General features: G+C 33.9%; 5 protein-coding genes and 1 long non-coding RNA gene across 13 annotated transcripts in view; 3 read left to right on the top strand and 3 right to left on the bottom strand.

The window, feature by feature from the left end:
* Window positions 1–3916, top strand: part of LOC114928293 (uncharacterized) — a 19666-nt gene extending 15750 nt beyond the window's left edge. The window contains 8 exon segments of the mRNA XM_029299375.2: window positions 62–368; window positions 691–875; window positions 877–1193; window positions 1271–1429; window positions 1549–1724; window positions 1802–2008; window positions 2305–2328; window positions 2632–3916. Coding sequence (XP_029155208.2) covers window positions 62–368; window positions 691–875; window positions 877–1193; window positions 1271–1429; window positions 1549–1724; window positions 1802–2008; window positions 2305–2328; window positions 2632–2711 — 1455 coding nt within the window. The 3' untranslated portion in view covers window positions 2712–3916.
* The window catches only part of LOC114943244 (putative ATP-dependent RNA helicase DHX35), a 71859-nt gene that overhangs the window by 38279 nt on the left and 11350 nt on the right, over window positions 1–22230 (bottom strand). The gene's annotated exons all lie outside the window — the stretch shown is intronic.
* Window positions 3600–8474, bottom strand: LOC114928291 (uncharacterized). Its single transcript, XM_029299374.2, has 5 exons — window positions 8106–8474; window positions 7918–8025; window positions 7548–7709; window positions 7209–7446; window positions 3600–7112 (listed from the first exon to the last, which is right to left on the bottom strand). The coding sequence occupies exons 1-5, from the start codon at window positions 8164–8166 to the stop codon at window positions 4931–4933; spliced, it is 2751 nt and encodes a 916-aa protein (XP_029155207.2). The 5' UTR covers window positions 8167–8474; the 3' UTR covers window positions 3600–4930.
* LOC114928294 (TBC1 domain family member 19) lies at window positions 7786–11914 on the top strand. Of its 2 annotated transcripts, XM_085486585.1 has the most exons (12): window positions 7786–8507; window positions 8789–9034; window positions 9122–9244; window positions 9818–10025; window positions 10139–10226; window positions 10309–10369; window positions 10444–10674; window positions 10750–10824; window positions 10901–11135; window positions 11210–11411; window positions 11494–11680; window positions 11772–11914. In XM_085486585.1, the coding sequence occupies exons 2-12, from the start codon at window positions 8927–8929 to the stop codon at window positions 11838–11840; spliced, it is 1587 nt and encodes a 528-aa protein (XP_085342711.1). In that variant the 5' UTR covers window positions 7786–8507; window positions 8789–8926; the 3' UTR covers window positions 11841–11914. The 2 variants fall into 2 exon arrangements, with proteins under 2 accessions (XP_085342711.1, XP_029155213.2); XM_029299380.2 differs by having other exon boundaries at window positions 7786–9034.
* On the bottom strand, window positions 10015–12562 carry LOC114928295 (uncharacterized). Of its 2 annotated transcripts, XR_014925608.1 has the most exons (3): window positions 12123–12562; window positions 11758–11828; window positions 10015–10657 (listed from the first exon to the last, which is right to left on the bottom strand). It is a non-coding gene; the product is annotated as an uncharacterized LOC114928295 (long non-coding RNA). The 2 variants fall into 2 exon arrangements; XR_003819047.2 differs by lacking the exon at window positions 12123–12562 and having other exon boundaries at window positions 11758–12112.
* Window positions 12161–22230, top strand: pod1 (coronin). Of its 5 annotated transcripts, none has more exons than XM_085486582.1 (18): window positions 12161–12343; window positions 13162–13375; window positions 13462–13610; window positions 13713–13899; window positions 13971–14265; window positions 14342–14597; window positions 14673–14825; window positions 16025–16417; window positions 16751–17381; window positions 17530–17643; window positions 17757–17927; window positions 18022–18460; window positions 18553–18691; window positions 18769–18975; window positions 19054–19189; window positions 19262–19401; window positions 19571–19660; window positions 19973–22230. In XM_085486582.1, the coding sequence occupies exons 2-18, from the start codon at window positions 13216–13218 to the stop codon at window positions 19979–19981; spliced, it is 3669 nt and encodes a 1222-aa protein (XP_085342708.1). In that variant the 5' UTR covers window positions 12161–12343; window positions 13162–13215; the 3' UTR covers window positions 19982–22230. The 5 variants fall into 5 exon arrangements, with proteins under 5 accessions (XP_085342708.1, XP_085342706.1, XP_085342710.1 ...); XM_085486580.1 differs by lacking the exon at window positions 12161–12343 and adding an exon at window positions 12350–12590; XM_085486581.1 differs by lacking the exon at window positions 12161–12343 and adding an exon at window positions 12597–12978.

Below are 22230 nucleotides of genomic sequence, written 5' to 3'. Positions count from 1 at the left end.
TAAAATTTTAAGCATATACATAAATACATAATAATATATACATAAATTATAATTTTTACAGGAGGATCTCGAAGAAACGAAAAAAACTCGTCGTTATGTCATGGCCGAAAACGAACCGCCGCATCTGTGTTGCAAGGATGAAAATGACAATATCATCTGTCATGTTTATACAGAGTACTCCGGCGTTTTGCCGGTGAACGGTAGCTTTAGACAGGCATTGAATCCCGAAAATGAAGAGGAATGGTGCGCATATCCTATGGCTGAGTACTTCTCTTGTCGTATACCACCCGAGTTGGAAGTCAGAATGGCTGAGTTTAATCAGAGTTGCTCCATTGAATGTGATTTGGTTAATCCATATACCCTTCCAGGTAACAATTTATTAGAATTAATCGGCAATTTAGTTCTTTATCTTGAAGTTTTTATTATTTAGAATTAAGTATACTAAGAATTACAGTACTATAATTAGAAACTCAATCCAAAAAATCGATTCTTTGAAAATTTCTGTAATTAATTATATTCTGATACTTTTATATAGCATTAGTGGAAGGGAAACTTTCCAGATAAAAATCTGGAAAGAGCATAAACGTCGTATATCGCTTTCATTTGTTTGGTGACTCTATATTTCCTACATTGATAACAAAGAAAAATAGAAAATTTCTTCTTTAAAACAGCGATAATATATCATTTCAGGCAGCGTGCTGGCGGAAAGCCAGTGTCAACATACTGGAGATTGGGCGGAAGCGGCGTTCTGGATGTATCTGATCGTACGCTCGATCGCGGATATCTTTCCAACGACTGCAGTGGCTCTGATCGACGCGGCGGTGGTGATTGCGACCAGGGAAACGTCATGCGGTCGTGGCGACGTGGGACGTCAAGTTGGCCTTTGGCTCCCTCGGTTTCGCTTTGCTAGGACCGTTGACCGGCTATCTGAGTACACTAACGAACGATTTCGGGCCGGCCTATTGGCTTCCGCTCGTTCTACACGCCATACTCATGATTCTCACGGCCATCATCGCCCTGTCGGCGAACGGTATGCCACTCAGTCCACCTGAATGGTGGTGGCGCACGAGAAGCGGCTTGCTGGCATTGCCAATGAGTGCTGTCAAGAGATATGGCAGCGAGACCGTCGCCCTGGTTTTCATCCTGATAGTCATGGGTACTTTCTGGAGCGCGATGGATAGCTACTTGCCTTTGTAAGTCCATAGATAAAGTAATTCAACCGTTAAACTGCGATTCGAGATATTAGGAATTTCTTTTCTTCGTCATACAGGCATCTGCAAAAATTAGGAGGCGATGAACTTATCATTGGTGTCGCTATGACTGTCGGAGCAATTCCGGCGTTCCTGTTTCTTTGGAAATCAGAACATTTTGTGGACTATTGTGGACACAGTAATCTTCTCATCACTGCCTTTACGGTGTACATAATCAGGTAGGTAAGTTTTTCTAATTTGATAAACGGATAATAATCGTAAATCTAGCCGAAGAAGAATCTCTTAAGTTTTCACGTTTGTTTAAAAAGGTTGATTGACAATTTACCAATGCAAATAGGTTCACCGTACTGAGTTTCGTGTCGGATCCTTGGTGGTCTCTAATCACAGAGGCTCTAGAAGTGTTCACTTTAGGAATAATGTGGGTTACTGCCATTCTTTACCTGAGACATTTGGTACCGCGTCATTTAACTGTGACTGCCCAAGCGCTGCCTGTGATAGCTCACTTTTGCGTCGGTATGTCTCGTCTCTTATAATATATAACGTGCTTTGGTACGATCGATAGGTCTGAATATTGCCTTTTCGATGCGCAGGCCGGTGCCTCGGAGCCGTCGTCGGTGCTTACATCAATTTTGGCGACGAAGACATCGTAGAATCGCTGAGATTCGTATATCGTTGTATGGCGATAGCAGCGGCTATTGTTGCCGGTCTATATTTCGTCTTGTATCATGGTCTACTGAAACCGAGATGTCATGCACACACTATTCAAGGTCCCCGTCAACCTCCCACGATTGTACAAGGTAAGCGATATTCTATTGTATGTACACATGGGCGTCCGGAAGATTTTTTCCTGGAGGGGACATAATTAAATTTTTTTAACTTTTTGTACTTAATTTTTTTTGTAATTTTTTTTTACATTAAATTTTCTAAAAAATTCCAGTGTTTATTTAAAATGAGAGCAATGTTTAATTTTTTTTTACTAATTCCAGAGGGGCAAATGCTCCCTCTCGTCTTTGCGGATGCCCATTACACACGTAATGCACAATTAAATTGATCACGTTATCTAATGTCTACATTGCAACTTTAACTTTGCAAGCTGCCATAAAAGACTATGAATTGAGTAAGTGATTAAACACGAGATTTTCTACTTCGTGTTCTTCGAAATACATGTACATATCTTGTGTGTTATTTAATAATGTTTCTTATTTTTTTTAATGCGGAAATCTTCAAAACTGTCTTTTTTGAAATTTTGACGATCTATCATGATCGGAAAAAGAGACCAGTTCTGCGTATTTCCGCGAAATGTTCCTCCTTCTCTGCATGGATCGTGGAGAATTATATGTCTGTCAGTTGTTTCCACAAATTCGCGCTATATTTCTAATTTTATCGTTTCTATAATTTTTTTATAATTTTCCGAATACAGCGATGAACGGAAACGGAAATTACATACCGCTGAGGGTGTATCATAACGGAATGGGCAAAAAAGGTCAATTTCGATACTGAGACGTGATCTAAGAGGATTGAAGAATTTTAGGGATAACGCTGCATCACTGCGACACATGAACTTCAAGAGTGACGAAGTGCCGATAATTCTGTGCTCTCATGTATATTTTCGTTGCATCGCATTTCTTCGTTAATTTGTAGAATCTAAGCCGATTACATTATCATTTTTCTTAATGTTATTATTTATACGAGAACTATTATTATAAGAATATCATTACTTGCTCAAGTACCTTCTATGAGCTATATCATCAGTTTTTACATTTCTAATTATAGAAGTGTAAGTAACCATGACAAATATAAACTTTTTTGCGTATCGCAATAATAAAAAGCGAAGTAGAGTACTTTTTATGTGCAAACGTCCAAAAAAGCTACATGTAACTATATAATACTTCTTTAATTTTTTATACTGTAAATTCATTTTTTGTATACAATCACTACGTTCATAAAACTGTTAAGATGCGAACAGACGGAGAACTTTCTATGATGAAAAACTATTATAGTGAGACTTACATGCATCTTTACATATAACATAAATCGAATAGATATCAATATACTAAAAAATAAAACGTTTACTTGACCAATGTTATGTTTCTGTGAGTTGATATATATGTATACAAATGAAAAATGAAATAAAAAATACAGAGAGAAAACTTATTGTTGTAATTGTTATTTTAGGAACAATTACAATCCCGCACTGATTATTTATATTGAATCTATTCAGATTAGAGCTAAACAGAACTTAATGCTGTTTATTGAAATGTTTACAGCCGAAAGAAAACATGTTCTGCAATTTATTATGCGCGCCGGTCTCTCTCTCTCTCTCTCTCTGTCTCTCATTCACTTATGTTGCATTAACTATATTAAATCTAAAGTAATTTCTAACATGTGTATTATATAAAACAATTTATTTGTTTCATACACTTGACCTTTGAAAATTTGTGTACATACACGTACGTATGGCTCACAAATACATGGAAGTATGAATAGATCTACGAATAAATATAATACATATATATTCGTATTAATTACATAGCATATGTACGCGTATAGATGCATCGTTCAACGATTTGCTGTGTACATACATCACGCAATAATATAATAATCAAAAGCGTAACATCTTATTTGTATGTTTCTTTATACAGAGTGACAGATTCTTATGTACAAACTTATGCAGATTGCATAAAATCATACTATAACGCAACTAACATATTTCAATAATATGTAAAGTAAAATGCATTCTATTTTTGCTGTTTTAATAATGAAATCAAACAATATTTGTTTGATTTCATTATTACAAATATTTTTTTCTTTCCAATAAATATAGTTATATTTTATGTATTACTTCAGACTTTGTGCTACTTGCAGAGAGAATAAATTAAAAATAAATCCTCTTCTATATATCGAATATCTTTTACGATACAAAATTCATATGTAAACTAAAAAATTCATCATTGGACTCGTGTAATAAGAAAATATATCTATACTTATTAATTATTACCATCGCAACAGTTAATACACGAAACGAATTTTCAAGCAGTCTTCTGGATAAAAAAGGCGCTGTGTATCTAATTTAAGATTTCATTAAGATTAAATTACTTTTCTTTTTGGAATATATATTATATGCAAAAAACATATAGTTATATTTAATTTCTACAATACTTCAATTCTTTCACTAAAAGTTCAATACCTTAAAGTTAGAATTTTTTCTTTCAAAATAAAATATATTAAATTATAAGTAAATGTATCTTTTTTTGTTTTGTATAATGAAAACTGCTTGATCATAAAGTTTATTATTACTATTTTCTGCAAAAATTTGTAAAAGTAAAATAATGATCATAAAATAAGCGATTAAAACTCCAAGAAAAATCGTATTGTGTATTGATAGTTTATTAGTAGATATAGTTTTATAGAGAGCTCATTTCCTAAAGTATATGCCAAATGTTGAGAAAAATATATCCTAAAAAAATGTAAAATAATCTTAGTCTCTTTTGGAAATAAGCTCTTTATTTGACGTTATTTCTACGGCCGTCAGGTATTTCTTTACAATTTAAGAATATAATATTATACAACTTTTATACAACTTAAAATATTTCTGACACATCAAAACTTGTTTGGAAAATGAAAAAAATAGAAATGGAAAAACACATTTTTATAAATTGCAACTTAATTGCAACTAGAGTTTGATACAAAAACTGCATGTTGATAAACAATACTTCTCATTAATCATCGATAATAGTACAATCTTCTTCATTTCCTTTCGAAACAGATACTTCTGTATTTTCCATATTTACTATATTACTGTCATTTATACTTGATTTTGTGTCTTCATCATTTGATATTATCGTTTCTTTGTCCACTGTATCATGAGTTTGTTGTAATTTCTCATCAAGTACTACCGTTCCTTGTATTCTGATCTCGTTTATCTCTTGTATTCTAATATCAGAATCTGAGTCATTAATCATTTCCGGATTATCATTATCAAATGCGCTTTTCAATGCCTCAGTTATTATGTCATTCATTATTACTGTATTAACATGACCACTCGAATCACTTTTCTTACTTCTTTCTTGTTCACAAATTTTCGATTCATCAGATATAATATTAGGAGAATCAATATTTTCAAATAAATGCGAATTAAACGATGAATTAGTTTCTATCAATTCTTGAAGCGGTAGTTCAGTCAAATCTGCCAAATTATTTGCATCCTCTGTCTGAATGCCATGATCTTCGATGTGCTGCAAAAAATAAATGAACTGCTCTTCATATTTGCCGAAATTCTTGTCTGGTGTCGACGTTTGTTTCAAGACACTAGTGTCAGTTTGTGAATCATTATTAGATTTTGTCACCATAGAATAAGAAATACATTTCTCATAATCTCTCAAGATGTTGCACACTTGAGTCATTTTATCCACATACAAATGCACCTTATCATCACCAGTACCACGATGTACAACGGCTTTTTTAGGAAATAACAAGTTTTCAACAATATTGCCACTCTTAACAAGTTCAGATGGTCTCTTAATTCGACCCAAACCTTCACAATCGGATTCAGTGTCAGATTCGTTAATACAAATCATATCTAAAGGAATTTCTATGTTTTGTCGGGACGCAACGTTTTCCTCGATCGAAGACGGAGTTTCCGTTTCCGTCTCCTTCCGAGATGTCCTCCATGCATAGTATTCACGCACTATCCTATCATTGATATTTGCCAATTGAAGGACTGCTTCGCGCATTTTCCAACAGAACTGCTTAATTTTCTGTTGCGCCGCCAATTCAACGTCTGGAGCGATCGGGTTTATATCGAAGAAATAATTCATTCCTATCTTCAAGTCACTTAACAGTTTATCGAGTTCTTGACTATGTGGTAACATGGTTTTCTTGAAGGTAGTAGGATTCCTCGTCAAAGTCGTGGACATCTCTCGCAAAGGCTGCTCCTCTCTTATGCCATCATCGTCGCTGTTGTTTTCCCAAGTAAGAGCAACAGGTACCACCTTGTTGCAGCAAATATCTACATCCATGTCATCGCATCCATTGACTATTGTATTATTTTGCTCTTCAACAACCTTCGGCTCGTCGTCGGAATCGCTGTCGAGATCAATTATATTGGGAGTCAACGTTAGATCCATCTTTCTCGATTTCGGAAGAAGGAAAAGCGATCTGCCACGCTTGTCTGTCGGATTGGGTATGGATACCATTGCGTTTTTGGGAGCTGGAACCGACTGTGACGACTGATACGAGGTTGACGACTTCTTTGACGGTGGCTGCGGCGTCTGATACGAGGTTGATGACTGTATTGACGGCTGCGGTGACTGATACGAGGTTGACGACTGTATTGACGATGGCAGAGATGTTTGTGCTGGAAGAATTAGCCGGTTTCGAGCCGCAGAGTTTATTGTAGCGGGTTTCACCGCTCGTATGTAAGTATTAGATCCCGCGCTGTTCATAAAAGTTGTACGATACAAAGATGGCTGCTGCTGTAGTACATTAGAATCGTATCTCGATGATACCGAAGCATTCGAATTTATCACGCTAGATGACGGAAGGATGATGCCCTCGGAATCGACAGTCGAGCTATCGCCCTTTGTAGATTGCGACGGACCGGTCAAGAACGAAGACGGACGCGGTCTGATCGGAATCGGTATAGATTGCTTTTGCTGCACAACGATCGATCTGACTTTGCCGTTTACATTAATTTTCGGTATTTTCTTGATTTGTTTACGCTGTACGGTGTGTATCGGTAATCCGTTGGATTCAATCGTGTACGTTTCGTCCTCCTCCTCGGAATTGGATTCCAGTCTTCGACGCTTACGTTTTCTTCTGCGCGGACAACATGGTGATTCATCCAAATTCATTTTTATGTCCAACTCCTCGGCGCTTATTTTCTTGTCATTTTTTAATATTCTAAAATATATTAAATGTATTTTTATTTTATTTTTACAAGAAAGACACAATTTGGTAAGGATTAATGTTTCTAACATTGTATTCATGCAACAATACCTTGTCACTGTTTTTACATGTTCGAGTAGAGCCCAGCATATAGCCCTAGCACTGTACAAATCGCTCGGATTGCATACAAAACATTTCCATTTTTCATCCGCTTCAATTTTTTTTCTTACTAAGGATGTAAAGTTCCTTCTTATACATTTGTAACAAAATGTATTACTGCAGTATGAGCAACAATATAAGTTGCCACCGTTTGCACACCATCTACAGAACATGTCTGTAGCGTCATCACCTGAGAATACAGAAACATATTAACATTGATAAAAGTATACATCGGTGAATGCAGGATAAATATGGAAAATACAAGTTTTATAAGATAAATTATTACATTACCTTGTTCAAAGGTACCATCCCCATAAAATTTACGACATTCCGCGCACAATAACGTACGAATCACAGGATGTTGATACATGTTATGGATCTGAGCTGGAGCGGAACCAATATGTGCATCGCAGGCTGTACAATGAAGTCTTCGAAACCGTACGGATGCAATATCTAAAAAAAATTTAACACCTACATTATAACATACATAACTTTTATGAACTAAAAGGAGCATTCATATCTCTCATGTAGTTCTTGCTACAATAAATTTCGAATCTAGAATGAAGATAAAAAGGTGAAAAATCTTACAAAATTATCTCCCCCAAATAATCAATTTTTTTTTTTTAGAAAAAGAAAGAAAGGGAGAAGAGAGAAAGCTGACCGTTGCCAAACATAAGTTTGTAGAAATTGCTCTCATCCTGAGAGATGGGCGATGATACAGCGACCGTGCTGGTGGTGCTGGACTCCTGATGGTCCCTCCTTGGTGTCACTAAAAGCGAGACAAGCAGGTTAGAGCGTCGTTATCCCGGGCTTCGTAGAATCGCGCGTCGCAATCGACTGCTCACTCACCGTTCTCCTTAACGTCCGTCTCCACCTTCACCTGCACCTCGAGCATACTCGAGATATCCATGGTGCGTTTGTTCGCAGGCTCGCCGATTGTCAGCAGAAGAACGCTCGCTTTCAAAACAAGAGCACGATCGCCGCGGCTATTGCGCCGCCATTTCCCCACGAAAAAGCTACACACCGGCCGTCTGCGGAGCTATAGTAAAAAGGGACGCACGTTCGACGACCTCTCTTGCGGCGAGGCTGAAGAAAAAATTGTGATTTCGACGGGACGGTGTACAGCGGGAAAGGAGACTGACAATGAGAGAGGGAGAGCTCCCGCTCATGGAAACGTGGCGTTCGTTTTCGGAACGAAACTTTGCTCTCTCTCTCTCTCTCTCTCTCTCTCTCTCCCTCGAAACATATGTCGTAAGGACGGATAGATTTTTTGCAATTTTAGAAAAGAGGGAAGGACTCTTTAAAGTTTCTTTCTTTGTTGCGCAAAAATTATCGTAAAGTATATTGGATGAAATAGGAGTAATTTTTAATGTTTATATCGATCAAATAAATCCATCGATGAATAATTTTTAACGAGAGAATTAGCATTTTGCATTATTTATTTGATTAATATACGTATAAGAGAGATATTTGTAAATTTAATTCATTTTTCTAATTTATCTGTCTCTCGCGAAAACCAAATGATCGAGCAGGGTTCCGAACTACAATAGTACTGTGACTGTTGCTATGGAGATGGAAGACCACGGGAGACGCTTATTTAAAAATGGCGCACACGTTCGATTTGCTGTCAGAAGAGGAGATCTCGAAAAACGCACGATAATTTTGCGAGGATGGACGAGGAAATTGCGAAAAATGCGTCGCTCGACAAGACAGCGCGAAAACTCACTGATGACATCCAGAATATGTCGAATTACAGAGCCCTTTACAACGAAATACAGGTATAAATACCTATTGAATACCTAACCATATCGAATTTATCTATCGAGCGGAAACTAATTTCGGATAATTGTTTATTTTTTTCGTAGAGACTCATCGCCTCGCCTGTCGTAGATAAGGATGATTTTAAAAACTCGTTGGTGACAGCGCTAAAAAATAATGGCTTGGAGACGGAGATCAGGAACACTGTGTTTCACTGGGCACGATCGCGGGTACATAAAATTGATACTTAATTATTATTACACACAGCCAAAAAATTTGTGTTAAATTTGACATATAAGTATCACATGTTCCAAACGGTCCACAGAAATTTTTATGTTAATTTTCGAATACTGCGTAATATTTTAACACAAAAAATGCAAAATGTTTTAAGTAATTATAGAAATAAATTTTGTGTAAAAGTAACATAATTTTAAAATGTAAATATATTAACTAACAAATGTTATTTTATATTTTATCATCTCTACTTGTATTATTACTATTAACACTTATTAGAATAAAATCAACATTTTTTCTTGTAAATTTTAATGGATAAATCTTATCACTAAATAATTCCGAATAATTTATTATTAAAAATAGATGCACATTGTGTTATTTTTACAGCATTTTTTAATTATTTTAATAATTTAACATTAGAGTTCGATTAACACAATATATATCAAAGTCACATATAAATGTGTTAATTATTTAACAGAAAAATTTTAACAGGGACCTTTTTTAACAAGAAAAAATAAATTTTCCAACTGTGAACGGAATAAATTGCTAAATGGAAATTTCTTTCACAGGGTTCCCTGCATTCCCGATCGGTTTCACATATACAGACGGCCGACTTGAGTTACTTGAAAAAAACTCAAATTCAATGGGAACGACGTATTCAAAAATCATTGAATTCGACTTGCAGTGAACTAAATATTCCGCTGGCTCGTATAAGACCTACCGCCGACAGAGAGGAATTGGCGGAGAAGTGGAATGAATTGAGCACTTATGACATTGGTAAATTTTATTTCAAAGTTGAAATCAAATATAAATCCTTTTTGTGAAATTACTTTATATATCAGATATGAGTTAATGTCTGTTTTATAGAGAGAAGAAATTATTATTTTCAGATTTATCACAATATCGCCCATTGTATGCGCCAAAGGATTTTTTGGATGTGTTGTTCTCGATACGTGATCCTTCTTTTAAAAAGCAACCGTATGTAATTATATATAAATTATCTATATTAGAAAACAAAAATATATTTGTCATCAAGTCTTGATATAAAAACATATTTTAGAGACGAGCTAAATTGGGATTTCAGTCACATACAGATTAGTGTAAAAACACTCGCGCAATTGGTACGAATATTATAATTAATTAATTTTATAATTTATGTACTTGTACAAATATATCTATCGTCCTTTTTCTACAGAGACGTATGTATTCGGGATTAGCGCAGGGAATGCCATTACTTGGAGTAAATTCCGATATGCCGACTACAGAAAACTTCCCAAATTTAGAAGCCGAGCGAACGTACATTGGAGAAAAAGTATTGAGCTCAAATCATGCTCCAATCGCTCAAGAATTCCTTAAAAGGGGATCTCCTCGAGCATTGCGTGGTCGTCTCTGGTCGCTCGTTCTCGGATCTGTTATCAAAGATAATGTATGATTAATGTATTAAAAATTAATAATCTCTCATGATAATGAGATATAATAGATAATTTCTTTCTTTTTTTAGGACATAGAGTACTACGAAGAATTGAAAAATATGGTTTTGCAATATGATATCGTCGTAGATAAGCTAATAATAATGGTGACCTGTATTTCTTTCTTAAATTACATTATTTTCTTTTTAATAAAAGAGGCATTATATATTGATATTGTTGTAGGATGTGCAATTAACAGCAAGAAACGACGATCAATACTTTGTATTCGAGGATGTTTTGTATAAGACAATGTTATGTTTCTCGAGGGATTCCGAAATACTTGCACCGGTCACAACGGATAGAAGCGCAGGTGGTCAGGTGATTCATGCAGTTTTGCAAGGCAAACCAGCAACATTAGAAAATACCTTAGTTTTTCCACCGAGCGGTATTATCCCATTTCATGGATTTACAATGTATGGTAAGAAATTGCAAAGAAACTTTTGAATTTAATGAATCAATTGTTTTATTATAAGATTTTTATATATATGCCAGCTACACCGTTTTGTTATTTATATGACAATCCCTGTGCCATGTATTATACTTTTCGTGCATTCTATCTGAGATATTGGTTTCGTTTACATACCGTGTCAAGTCATGAACAAGGTATAGTTGCTCTCTGTTTATTCTTTGAACGATTACTGCAATGCCATGAACCACAGTTGTGGACTCATTTCAAAAATTTACATATTCAACCGTAAGTTTATTCTTATACATATTTTTCTTCTCCTGTATTTTTATTTATGTAATTCATTAATTTAATATGCATATGTTTTCAGAATAAGAATAGTTTTTAAATGGCTTATGAGAGGTTTCAGTGGTCATTTACCACCTGAACAACTATTGTATCTTTGGGATTTGATCCTGGGTTATGATTCTTTGGAAATTATTCCTTTATTAGCAGTGACAATATTGAGTTTTCGAAAAGAAAATTTACTGCAAGTTAATACCCAACAAAATGTAGAGGTATAAAATGATTTTATTAGCATACATTGTATATGCCGTGTATATTCTTATATATTTATTAATATCTATATATGTACTTTTTTATTTTTAGGCTGTGTTAGCAGACTTATCCTCGCTGAAAGTGATGCCTTTACTGCAACTAGCTCTTCTTAAAGAATAATATGTATAATATACATTATTTATTATGTATAATATACATTATTTATTATGTATAAAAAATCACATTGTTATACATATAGAATTTGTAAATTCTTATATATATATATATATATATATATATATAATTATTTCTCTCTTATTCCACGTATATATTATCTTATTCAGTAATTTTATTCATGAAATATCGATAATATTGGAATATAAAAATGTATATAGATATATATATGTATATATATTATATATACATGTACAGAGAGAATAAATATTAGTAGATATATATTACTTAATGAAATTTATATGTAGTTTTTTTATGTAGTTAATTTTTAAAGCAATATCAAGCAAAATATATAAAAGTGTAAACATGAGCCGACAACAATCTACGATATCCGACTTGGGATTGTGATAATCGTCGCGAGGGAGGGATAAAGGTCGCCGATGTCTCGAAGGGGGATAGAGAATGGAGGGGGAATTTTCCTGTTTCCGGCTGTCAACCGTAGAGCAGCGGTAGGACATCGACGCCCGTGGCTCGTCGCCGTCTCTTCTCGCGTTTTATCATCGCTATATATATATATATACAAGTTTCCTCGCGGAAATCCTCGCGTAGAAAAATAAAATCGAGGTTCCCGGACGTGAATGCGCCTCGAATTTGCGGCTCGCGAGAGTATTTTGTCGCGTCGCTGCTCCCTGACAGCGTCGTTAGTTACAGCGGCAACGCCAAAGCGGCGATCTACAGCCCCATATCGAACGAAGGGTAGGGTGGTTTTCTCTCACCCCCGAAAATTATTAGTCATGCACGGCGAACGGGTGTCGCGTTTCTCGCTCGTTCGACGCCGCTACTGTTGACGCGATCCTCTTGAGAAACGCTGTCTCCTAGTCTCTGTCTTCTCGACACCGTCGATTTCCTCCCTCTGCCATTACCCAAGAGCAACGCCCAGTGAATTATTCGCATCTGTGTTGGAAGTGTGATATCGTACTCCCTTGCGCAAAAAAGTTTTCCTTGGAAATTTTTTTCGCCAACGTCAAAGCTGCATTGTATACGTCTCTCTGTGCAAAAATCCCGATATTTATTCCTACGTGTACTTACTCTTTATCTCAGATTTAATATCTCTGATTTAAACCGATATTCAAGAGCTTTAAAGGCAGATATAATGATTATTATATATATATTTATTTAATTTTTTGACATTTTATTATCTATTATTTATATATATATATATATATATATATATATATATATATATATATATATATATATATATATATATATATATAATTTTAACAAGGTGTAATATGATTTGTTATATGTTTTTCATTTTCTTCAGATTACATGATTTAAGCAGAGTGTGGATACTTGAATTAAGTTAGCGGCATCAAAGATGGCTTGGCGTTTCAAGGCATCCAAATACAAAAATGCCGCACCAATTGTTCCCAAGCCGGAGGCTTGTATCAGAGATATTTCTGTGGGATCGTATCAAACCTATGGAAATAATATAACAGCATCTGCAGCCTTTATGGCATTTAACGTTGATCATAATGGTAGATATTCATCTGTGACAGATTTGATCTTTGCTAAATTTATATACAAGTTACTTTTTTAAAATTATGTTTCTTCCTTTGTAAAGGATCCAGTTTAGCGGTGTTGCCATTGGAGGACTGTGGTAGAAAGAGCAAAACTATGCCACTTCTTCATGCACATGCAGATACTGTGACAGATATGGGTTTCTCTCCATTTCATGATGGCTTGCTTGCAACTGGTTCTCAGGATTGCCTTGTAAGTATCTTGACATTTTATAATTTCAGCTAAAGATGCAAAAAATTTTATTTAGGATTTATATTTTCCTACAGATTATATTAATTCTGTTTGTATAATTAGGTAAAGTTGTGGCATATCCCGGAAAGTGGTTTGGAGGAATCCTTGTGCAATCCAGAATGCACATTCTCGCATCGTCAACGAAGAGTGGAAGCAGTATGCTGGCATCCTTCTGCTGAACATCTTCTGACTACCGCATCATTTACCAATCTATCACTCTGGGATGTTCTTTCTCAACAAGAACTATTTTGTAAATATTTTGACATTTATTGGCATTCATGTTGTTTTATTGTTATTGAAATTAATTTTATGATATTACAGCTAATAGTGATCACACAGAAGTAATCCAGTCTGTAAGTTGGAAGCAAGACGGTATCGTCATGGCAACATCTTGCAAGGATAAGCAATTAAGAATCATAGATCCACGCGCATCCGCATGTGTTGTAAACTCATGCTCGAGTCATCAAAGTATCAAAGATTCCAGACTAGTTTGGTTAAATAATGACAGAATACTTACCACAGGATTTGATGCAGCAAGATTGCGTCAAGTTTTCATTAGGGATTTGAGGCATCTAAATGATCCAGTGAAAACATTGGAATTAGATTGTAGCACTGGGTAAATATAAATCCTTTTCACATATTTATTTTAATTAATACTGATAAATGTTTATATATATATAATGTTTTTGTAGCATCTTGATGCCGCTTTTCGATCCTGACACAAATATGCTCTTTCTTGCTGGTAAAGGAGACACCACTATTATGCACATGGAAGTTACAGATAAAGATCCTTATCTGGTAGAAGGAATCCGCCATAGTGGCGAGCAAACTAAGGGAGTTTGCTTGGTTCCTAAACGAGCATTGAATGTAATGCAGGCTGAAGTTAACAGACTATTACAACTCACTTCTAATATGGTGATTCCAATCATGTATCAAGTTCCACGGAAAGTAAGTACTAAATATTATCTATATAAATTATGCATCATGTGTGATATATCTAAACGTTTTATAATTTAATTTCAGACGTACAGAGATTTTCATGCAGACATTTATCCAGAAACAACTGGGTGCATTGCTCAAAATAATGCAGCAGCATGGATTAAAGGTCATAATGCATCTGTACCAAAGATATCGCTAGATCCTGCTAAAAGAAACAAAGGCGAAGAACCAATTACCGTAAGTAAACATTTTAATAGCTATTTTGGATGTGTTCTAATTCGATAATCTTAATATGGTACACATTTGAGGTAGTCTTGTTCATTAAAAAATTCAAACATCTAATCATATTTGTAAATATTGGCTGTATGATTATTTCAAATCATTTTGCATGCTTTTCATCATTAAAACTTTTATTCATATTATTATCAATTAACTTCTAAATAACAGAATGTTGAGGATAAACAGTGGGTTGTGATATGTCAATGTATATTTTTGCTTCACACACACATAATATTTAAATAATTAATATATTTTTAGATTTTGTTATATTATTTTTGGAAAAATTTGGAATATATGAAAAGGAATCAATTGGATATTTATTTCATATAAAATCAGAGTTATTTTGTGTGAAAGTGTTATACACTATACATTTTTCTAAAACTGCTTGCTAATCATGCACCAAATGGTTTTATGTAATAAATATTTGCAATGTTCTTTTTATAATTATATGGAGTGCTATAAACATTAGTGTGGTTGCTAAAACACCATTACAACATTATCTATGTTATGAGTAACAACATTCTATGTTATGAATATATAAGATCAATAGAAAATATAATGGAAGAATATTTTTATTATCTCAATATTTTAAATTCTTTCTTTTACAGGGATTTATATTTATTAAATTATCTATAATTATATTTTCTTTACTTTATTTTGTGTCATTTAATTTATTTTCTTATGTATTCCATATATATATTTTTTTTCACATTTCAGATATCCAATATATGTTTTATAATTTATACATTAGCACCATTCAAAATATTATTCCTGGCACGTGTAATATAAAGTGGCAATTGATGTTGTAGCTTATTCTGCAGTGTAAGTAATAGTACGAAATGTGTAAAAACATTTGTATTGTTTCTATATGTAGTCTTTTTTTCATTCCTTTCAGCAAATTTGATTGATTTTAAATTTTAGTTATTTTGAAGCTTTTTATATCTTCTGTATATTTTCTCTCTATATATTGTACATAAAAAATGCGAGTTACGTGCGTATAAGTGTGTGTAAAAATGTGCGAATGTTGTCGTTAAATTGCTGTCGCAAAATTATTATGTCGAATGCAGAGACGTATCTCAAAAAAAGTGCAAAGTCGGACAGTGTAGTTTGATTTGCATGCGATTTGCGATCATTAAGGAAATTTACCGTACCTCCAGGTACACAGAGGAAACTTAGCAGCACTCAAAGACTATCAGCGCGAAATTAAAGTAGAACAACAAACGAATCGGCAACCGCAACTGAAATCCTTGGTCATTACAACGCCGAAGGGATTCTCGAAAGTGCAGAACAACGTCAATGAAAATGACAATAAAATAGAGAACGATACCGAGAAGATCGAAGACACCAAGAAGCCAGCTGAGATAGAAGAAGAGAAGACAAAGATACAAAATGGGGGCAGTCAAGCCGTTCCACCGAAACCTTTACCGAGAGCATCAAGAACTAACAGCATCTCCGAGGAGGAACCAAAACCGGTGGCACGTCCACGTACATCGCCGAATCCCGGATCAGTAGTTACATCAGTGAATCCTAACGCAATCGGCGGATATAAGGTTGTAGTCATAGCTTAGAAAAGAATTTAGATAGCCACAGTAATTATTATGACGTTAAAATAACGTAATTTGAGATCAAAATACATAATTTTGCTGTCAAAATGACGTAATTTAACGTCAAAATGATTACTTTTGCTCTGGGAATATGTTGTATATAATAAGAGGGATATCTGATTTCTGTGATAGTTTTGTGTGCACCCAGTTAGTAGTTTCCATCTCACATTTAGTCATCATTGTCATATAACATTACTAACAATTACTTCTTTACAAAAACAATTCTTAACAAAATGGAGGGATAAATTCATAACTTTCTTCTTTTCTTTTTATTTTTAGCCTCGACTTGGTCCCAAACCGTTCCAAGCAAAGTCCAGCAGCCAGGAATTTTCGTTTGACAAAGTCTTCTCGGTACCTGTTGCACCAAATAATGATAATAACACCAACGGTTATCAAAACGAAGTTAACAATGTTGCGGAACATAATACGGAAGCAGACAAGTCGCCGACTTATACACCTAATGAGCGCGCGAAGGATGCGGAAAATGGCAAGAGCGACTCCAGCTCTATCGAGGAAGACGCCAATTCGAGCGATTCTGGTTACAAACCGAAGACACCGAGCACCGCGGAAAGGCGCAAAGTGTTCGAAACGAAAGTGAAAGACGAGTCACCTGAAAATGAGGATGCTGGAAATTTCGAACGTGGCGGAAACAGAAATTCAATCGCCGAAAGACGGCGCCTTTACGAAAGTCGATCCGTATCGGTCACTGATGGGAATTTGGCGGAAAAGGCGATGGGTTCGCCGACTATGTTGAGACGACGGGATTCCTTTAAGTCGAAGAGCGAGGTGATTAAAGAAGATGAAGCGAAAAAGAGCATTCCAATGTTGCGACAGCAAAGCATGGATCCTAAATTGGAAAAGGTGGAACCCCTTGTGACACCAGCTTCTAAAAGAACATCGACAGTTTTTGGTAACAACTACAATATATTTTGTGAATTTATTTTTTTGATATATTCCTTATGTTTTTTATAGATTTACTTATTTATTATATATTATATTATACTTATTTATTATATATATATATATATATATATATATATATATATATTTAATTATAGGAAGAGTATCCAAGTTTCGACATTTGAAAGGTACACCGGGCCACAAATCTACACATATCGAAAATATACGCAATATTAGTCGTCAAATATCCGGCGAGTGTGACGGCTTCCACGGTAAAATTATTTTTTTCTTTTCCAAGTACACAGAATATCTTTACACATTTTAAAAGAGATTTTTACATGCTAAACGATACATGACTTCTCTATAATATTTTATAAATTTATAGCTAATCCTGATCGAGTAGCTGTACCTTTGAGTGGCCCAGGTGGAAAGATAGCAGTGTTGGAATTGAAAAAAACTGGAAGACTACCGGATGGAGTTATGCCAGCATTGGTTCACGGTGCGACTGTAATGGACTTTCAATGGGATCCATTTGACAATCAGCGATTGGCAGTTGGTAAAGTTTTGAAAATTATAATGAAAAAAAGTATTATTTTGTCTAATAAAATTGGGGAAGATTAAGACATGTACTTTGTTTGTTTGTACGCTAGCTTGTGACGACGGAATAATTCGATTATGGGAAATACCAGAGTCTGGTTTAGCGGAACCGACAAACGAACCGAAACACGTTATAGAAGCTCACGCTGATAAGATTTATTTGATCAAATTTCATCCATTGGCATCAAACGTCCTCGCGTCCGCTTCGTACGATATGACTGTCAAAGTTTGGGATCTGTCACTCTTATCGTCTACTGAAACGGTGATTGCGAAGATCACATTGATCGGTCATACGGATCAGATATTTAGCTTGGCATGGTCGCCATGTGGTCAGTATCTTGCTAGTGCATGCAAAGACGGCAAATTACGAATCTACAAACCTCGATCTAGCGACGTTCCCGTGAAAGAAGGGAAGGGTCCAGTTGGTACGAGAGGTGCGAGAGTTGTATGGGCGCTCGAAGGCAGATATCTCGTTGTAATGGGATTTGATAAGTAAGCATAATACAAATCACAAATGTTTGTATAGTATAAAAGAGAGAAAAAAAGATACAGATAGAGAAATAACTACATTCTATATATTTCAGAGTTTCTGAAAGACAAATTTACATATTTAAAATGGATAATCTAAATATTCCTTTGAACACTGTTGGATTGGATGTTTCCCCTGCCATATTAATGCCATATTACGACGAGGATAGCTCCACGCTTTTCCTAACCGGACGTGTAAGAGATATTTTTTACAATTATATATTTTAATTGCATGAGAAAAATTTACTGCAATATTAATATATTATTTTTAGGGTGATTCTACAATATACGCATTTGAAGTAACTGAGGAACCTCCATATTGCTGTCCGTTAAGCCATCACAGGTGCAGTAGTTTGCATCAGGGTTTATCATTCCTTCCAAAAAATAAATGTGACGTGGCCATTGTAGAGTTTGCTTCCGCTTTGAGGCTAACAAATAATACAATAGAGCCTCTGAGTTTTACGGTGCCGCGCATAAAGGTACATACATGATTAAAAAGGATAAATATGAAATTTTTAATATAAAATTATGCTGATATATTTGTTTGTTTAAATTAGAGTGAGTTATTCCAAGATGATCTCTTTCCTCCAACTAAAGTTATCTGGAAACCGACTTTATCTGCGACAGAATGGTTTAACGGTGGTAATAAACAGCCATCTAGAATAAATCTCAAGCCACCTGGTATGGATAATTGTAAGTAAAAAATGTATTGTTAAAATGAGAGATGCTCCCGATTATTTGATACATGCGTATTTTTATTCATAGTGACCGAGAATCAGTCGCAACAAAATGCAGTTACTCCTCCTCAAGTCGCAAATAAACCATCCTCAATCCCTTTTGGTATCTCTACGCAACCTTTCAATAGACTAGGATGGAATCCAGATATTAAAGCGAAACAAGAAGAGGTGAGAAGGCAATAAAATTTATGTACTTTGTATGCACTTCATAAATATTAATGTAAAGATGATTTATTGTTAATGCATATCACGCAGCATAAGAAATGTTGTCCATTAAAATTCTTATTGCATGAAGCATTTTTATTTTTATTTTATCACGATATCATGTATGTATCAGATGCAGAGAACTATGAGCCATTTTGTGGGAGATGTTATTCAATGTTCACTAGAACAAGATCACATGGAAGGTGTCGATGAACATGAATGGGTAGATATCTTATTTACATTTTTATTTTTTAAGTAGTTATTTACTTATTAACATTAATATCTTTAAGTTTCTTCATTACTTATTAATAGTTGCTATGCTATATATACACATTGTATGTACCATTGCTAAGTCATTTTTATTTAATATACTTTTTATTTTTGTATGAAAAATGATATTTTTTTAAAGATAAAGTTATATATTAAATTTTATTTAAAAAATAGCAAAAAATATCAAGTTTTAAAATTGAAAGAAAATGTATAATAAAGTTTATTTATGAAAATTGATGACTAATATTAGAATTCGTTATTTCAGGACGAGTGAAAATTGAGGATAGATCTATGGATAGATGCAAACAAAAATCTGGTTGTTAGAGAGCCGTAAATTATTTTACAAGTTAAAATTATATATCGAAAAATGGCGCAAGAACATCGCAGTATTACTGTGTATAGAGAGAAAGAGGTGTGTGAGTTGTATTTGAGATATACTTCCAACAATGTTCTTTTGGAAGAGGTAAGCGATAAGTACAGTGTTTTATATCAATTTACAGCAAGTAATACTCATTTTTTCGTAAGCCTAGCTTAAGATTTTTGTAAACGCATTTTTCAACACATAGAGAAATAAGAAATTCAGGCCTTGTTATAAATATTAATTTAAAGTAATAAAAAAGTAAAAATTAAAAAGCGAATCGAATGACACAAGTAATTTATAATCTTTGGTAATATAATCAATACAGTATTTGATATACATATAATGATGCAGCATTGATATGAAAATACTGTTCTTATAAAACCAAATGCGTGATTATAGCTCTAGTCTCGAATCATTTTTTTCGACTGCCGATTTCTTGACACATTTTAGCTACAAATAATTCTATAGTATTATTATCACTATAGAGATTATATATATATATATATATATATATATATATATATATATATATATATATAATATAATATAATATATATAGATATAGAATATGCTTAATTATTGTCAAGAGAATTGAAGAAAACTTATATAATACGATTTGACAATAGCTTCTATCCATTTAATGAGTATCAGTTTGAAAGTTCAGTGGATGAATAATTCTTTTTAGAACAAATATATTCATTATGCTTTCCAATACCAAGTGTGAACGAGTATTAATTGTATCAGAGACAATTATTGACGACTATTTAATTAATCGCTAGAAATCAAATGTGCATTAAAATGAAAGATTTTTTTTGTATAAATGAGGAAGAAAATTCAAAATATGTGCCATTTTTGAAGCGACAGCCATAATATCCAATTTGTCGTTAATAAAAGGAAAACACCAGTATTATACCGATATTAGGTCTTTCAATGTAATTATTCCTCTCAATGAAGTCAACATTTCTTATTGCATCAGTGCCAGATTTATCTTCGTTTCGGCAATGCCAAATGTCAATAATGGTCTCAAAATGTATATGTCATATTTTATAATCTATCATCGTATATATATATGTGATAATAGAGCAAGCGAGACACTGTTGTCGTCGCAGAATTGTGAAACAGAGGTTTTTTACGATATTTCATATCCTTATACGCACATATTATAATAAAAAAATATTATACAAGATAACTGATAGATGCGACCGTAATAGCTATTAAGTCGTAAGCCATTAACTTAATCATATTGCGAAGTGTATTACGTCTCGATTGATGTACTACGTTGAGCACTCTGCAAGATTCAAACAATATTAACTTGGAGAAAATAATAATTGATTTCCTTTATACTTTTCTTATCGGGAGAAAATATCATTATATTAATAACCGATCGTCTTTTCACACGAATATTTAGATCAGAATGAATTTTGTCTTTCTCATATGTATTATAGATTAATTGTTAAATATAAAACTTGTTTTTATCAATTTATAAATTCCAATATTTTTCTTTGTAAAAAGATTCGTAAAAAATTTATTGCAACAAAACATTTTTACTATATACATTGGCACATGAATATACTTGAAAATTAATATACATAGTGCCAAAAATCCATTACCAACGGTATTTTTTGTATCTTGCACATTTTAGGCCTGTAAGATGTTTCAAAAAGCGAATTCGAAAGTATTGAACATTTTCTAAACACACATGTGTCAAAGATGAAAAATAAGCTAAGATATAGACTTGATTAAAATTTATTGCTGCCATTTATCGTCCACTACTTCTGATCTTTATATGAATGAATGAAGAGAACAGATATCCTAGTATATTATATTTTAATGTAATTTTTTTATTCGACTATTTGCGCGCGTATATTAAATATTTCGCACAATTACAATTCAGATTTTTAACCATTTTGCAGTTTTTAAATCTATTTATGTGACCAGAGTACGAATAATTAAGCGCAATCTCTTAGAGCATATAATATTTACAAGATGGAGATCTGATAGGAAACAAGACACTTTGATAATTTGTCACAATGTTGTCGATCTCCTGCTTTGTAAATGATCACTGTCTAAATAATTTTATATCATTATATAGTGATATACCTTTATATCAGTCTTATACCATTCATGTATTTCAGCTATAAAATCTTTTTATCAAAGACTAA

The sequence above is a fragment of the Nylanderia fulva genome, unplaced genomic scaffold (assembly GCF_048542155.1).
Source record: "Nylanderia fulva isolate GAGA-0341 unplaced genomic scaffold, ASM4854215v1 Scaffold45, whole genome shotgun sequence".
Taxonomy (NCBI): domain Eukaryota; kingdom Metazoa; phylum Arthropoda; class Insecta; order Hymenoptera; family Formicidae; genus Nylanderia; species Nylanderia fulva.
Note: the sequence above shows the minus strand (reverse complement) of the source record. Positions and strands in the feature narration are given on the sequence as shown.

Bases quoted from the DNA above. Each gene is read 5' to 3' on its own strand.
- LOC114928291 (XM_029299374.2), bottom strand. From the start codon at position 8,166: ATGGATATCTCGAGTATGCTCGAGGTGCAGGTGAAGGTGGAGACGGAC. The intron at 8,026-8,105 runs GTGAGTGAGCAG...TCTCGCTTTTAG, and splicing joins GACGGACGTTAAGGAGAACG to TGACACCAAGGAGGGACCAT. The intron at 7,447-7,547 runs GTAATGTAATAA...CTGTATTCTCAG, and splicing joins GGATGGTACCTTTGAACAAG to GTGATGACGCTACAGACATG.
- LOC114928294 (XM_085486585.1), top strand. From the start codon at position 8,927: ATGGACGAGGAAATTGCGAAAAATGCGTCGCTCGACAAGACAGCGCGA. The intron at 10,026-10,138 runs GTAAATTTTATT...TATTATTTTCAG, and splicing joins ATTGAGCACTTATGACATTG to ATTTATCACAATATCGCCCA. The intron at 10,227-10,308 runs GTATGTAATTAT...AACATATTTTAG, and splicing joins CCTTCTTTTAAAAAGCAACC to AGACGAGCTAAATTGGGATT.
- pod1 (XM_085486582.1), top strand. From the start codon at position 13,216: ATGGCTTGGCGTTTCAAGGCATCCAAATACAAAAATGCCGCACCAATT. The intron at 17,928-18,021 runs GTAAAGTTTTGA...TTTGTACGCTAG, and splicing joins CAATCAGCGATTGGCAGTTG to CTTGTGACGACGGAATAATT. The intron at 19,402-19,570 runs GTGAGAAGGCAA...TGTATGTATCAG, and splicing joins TTAAAGCGAAACAAGAAGAG to ATGCAGAGAACTATGAGCCA.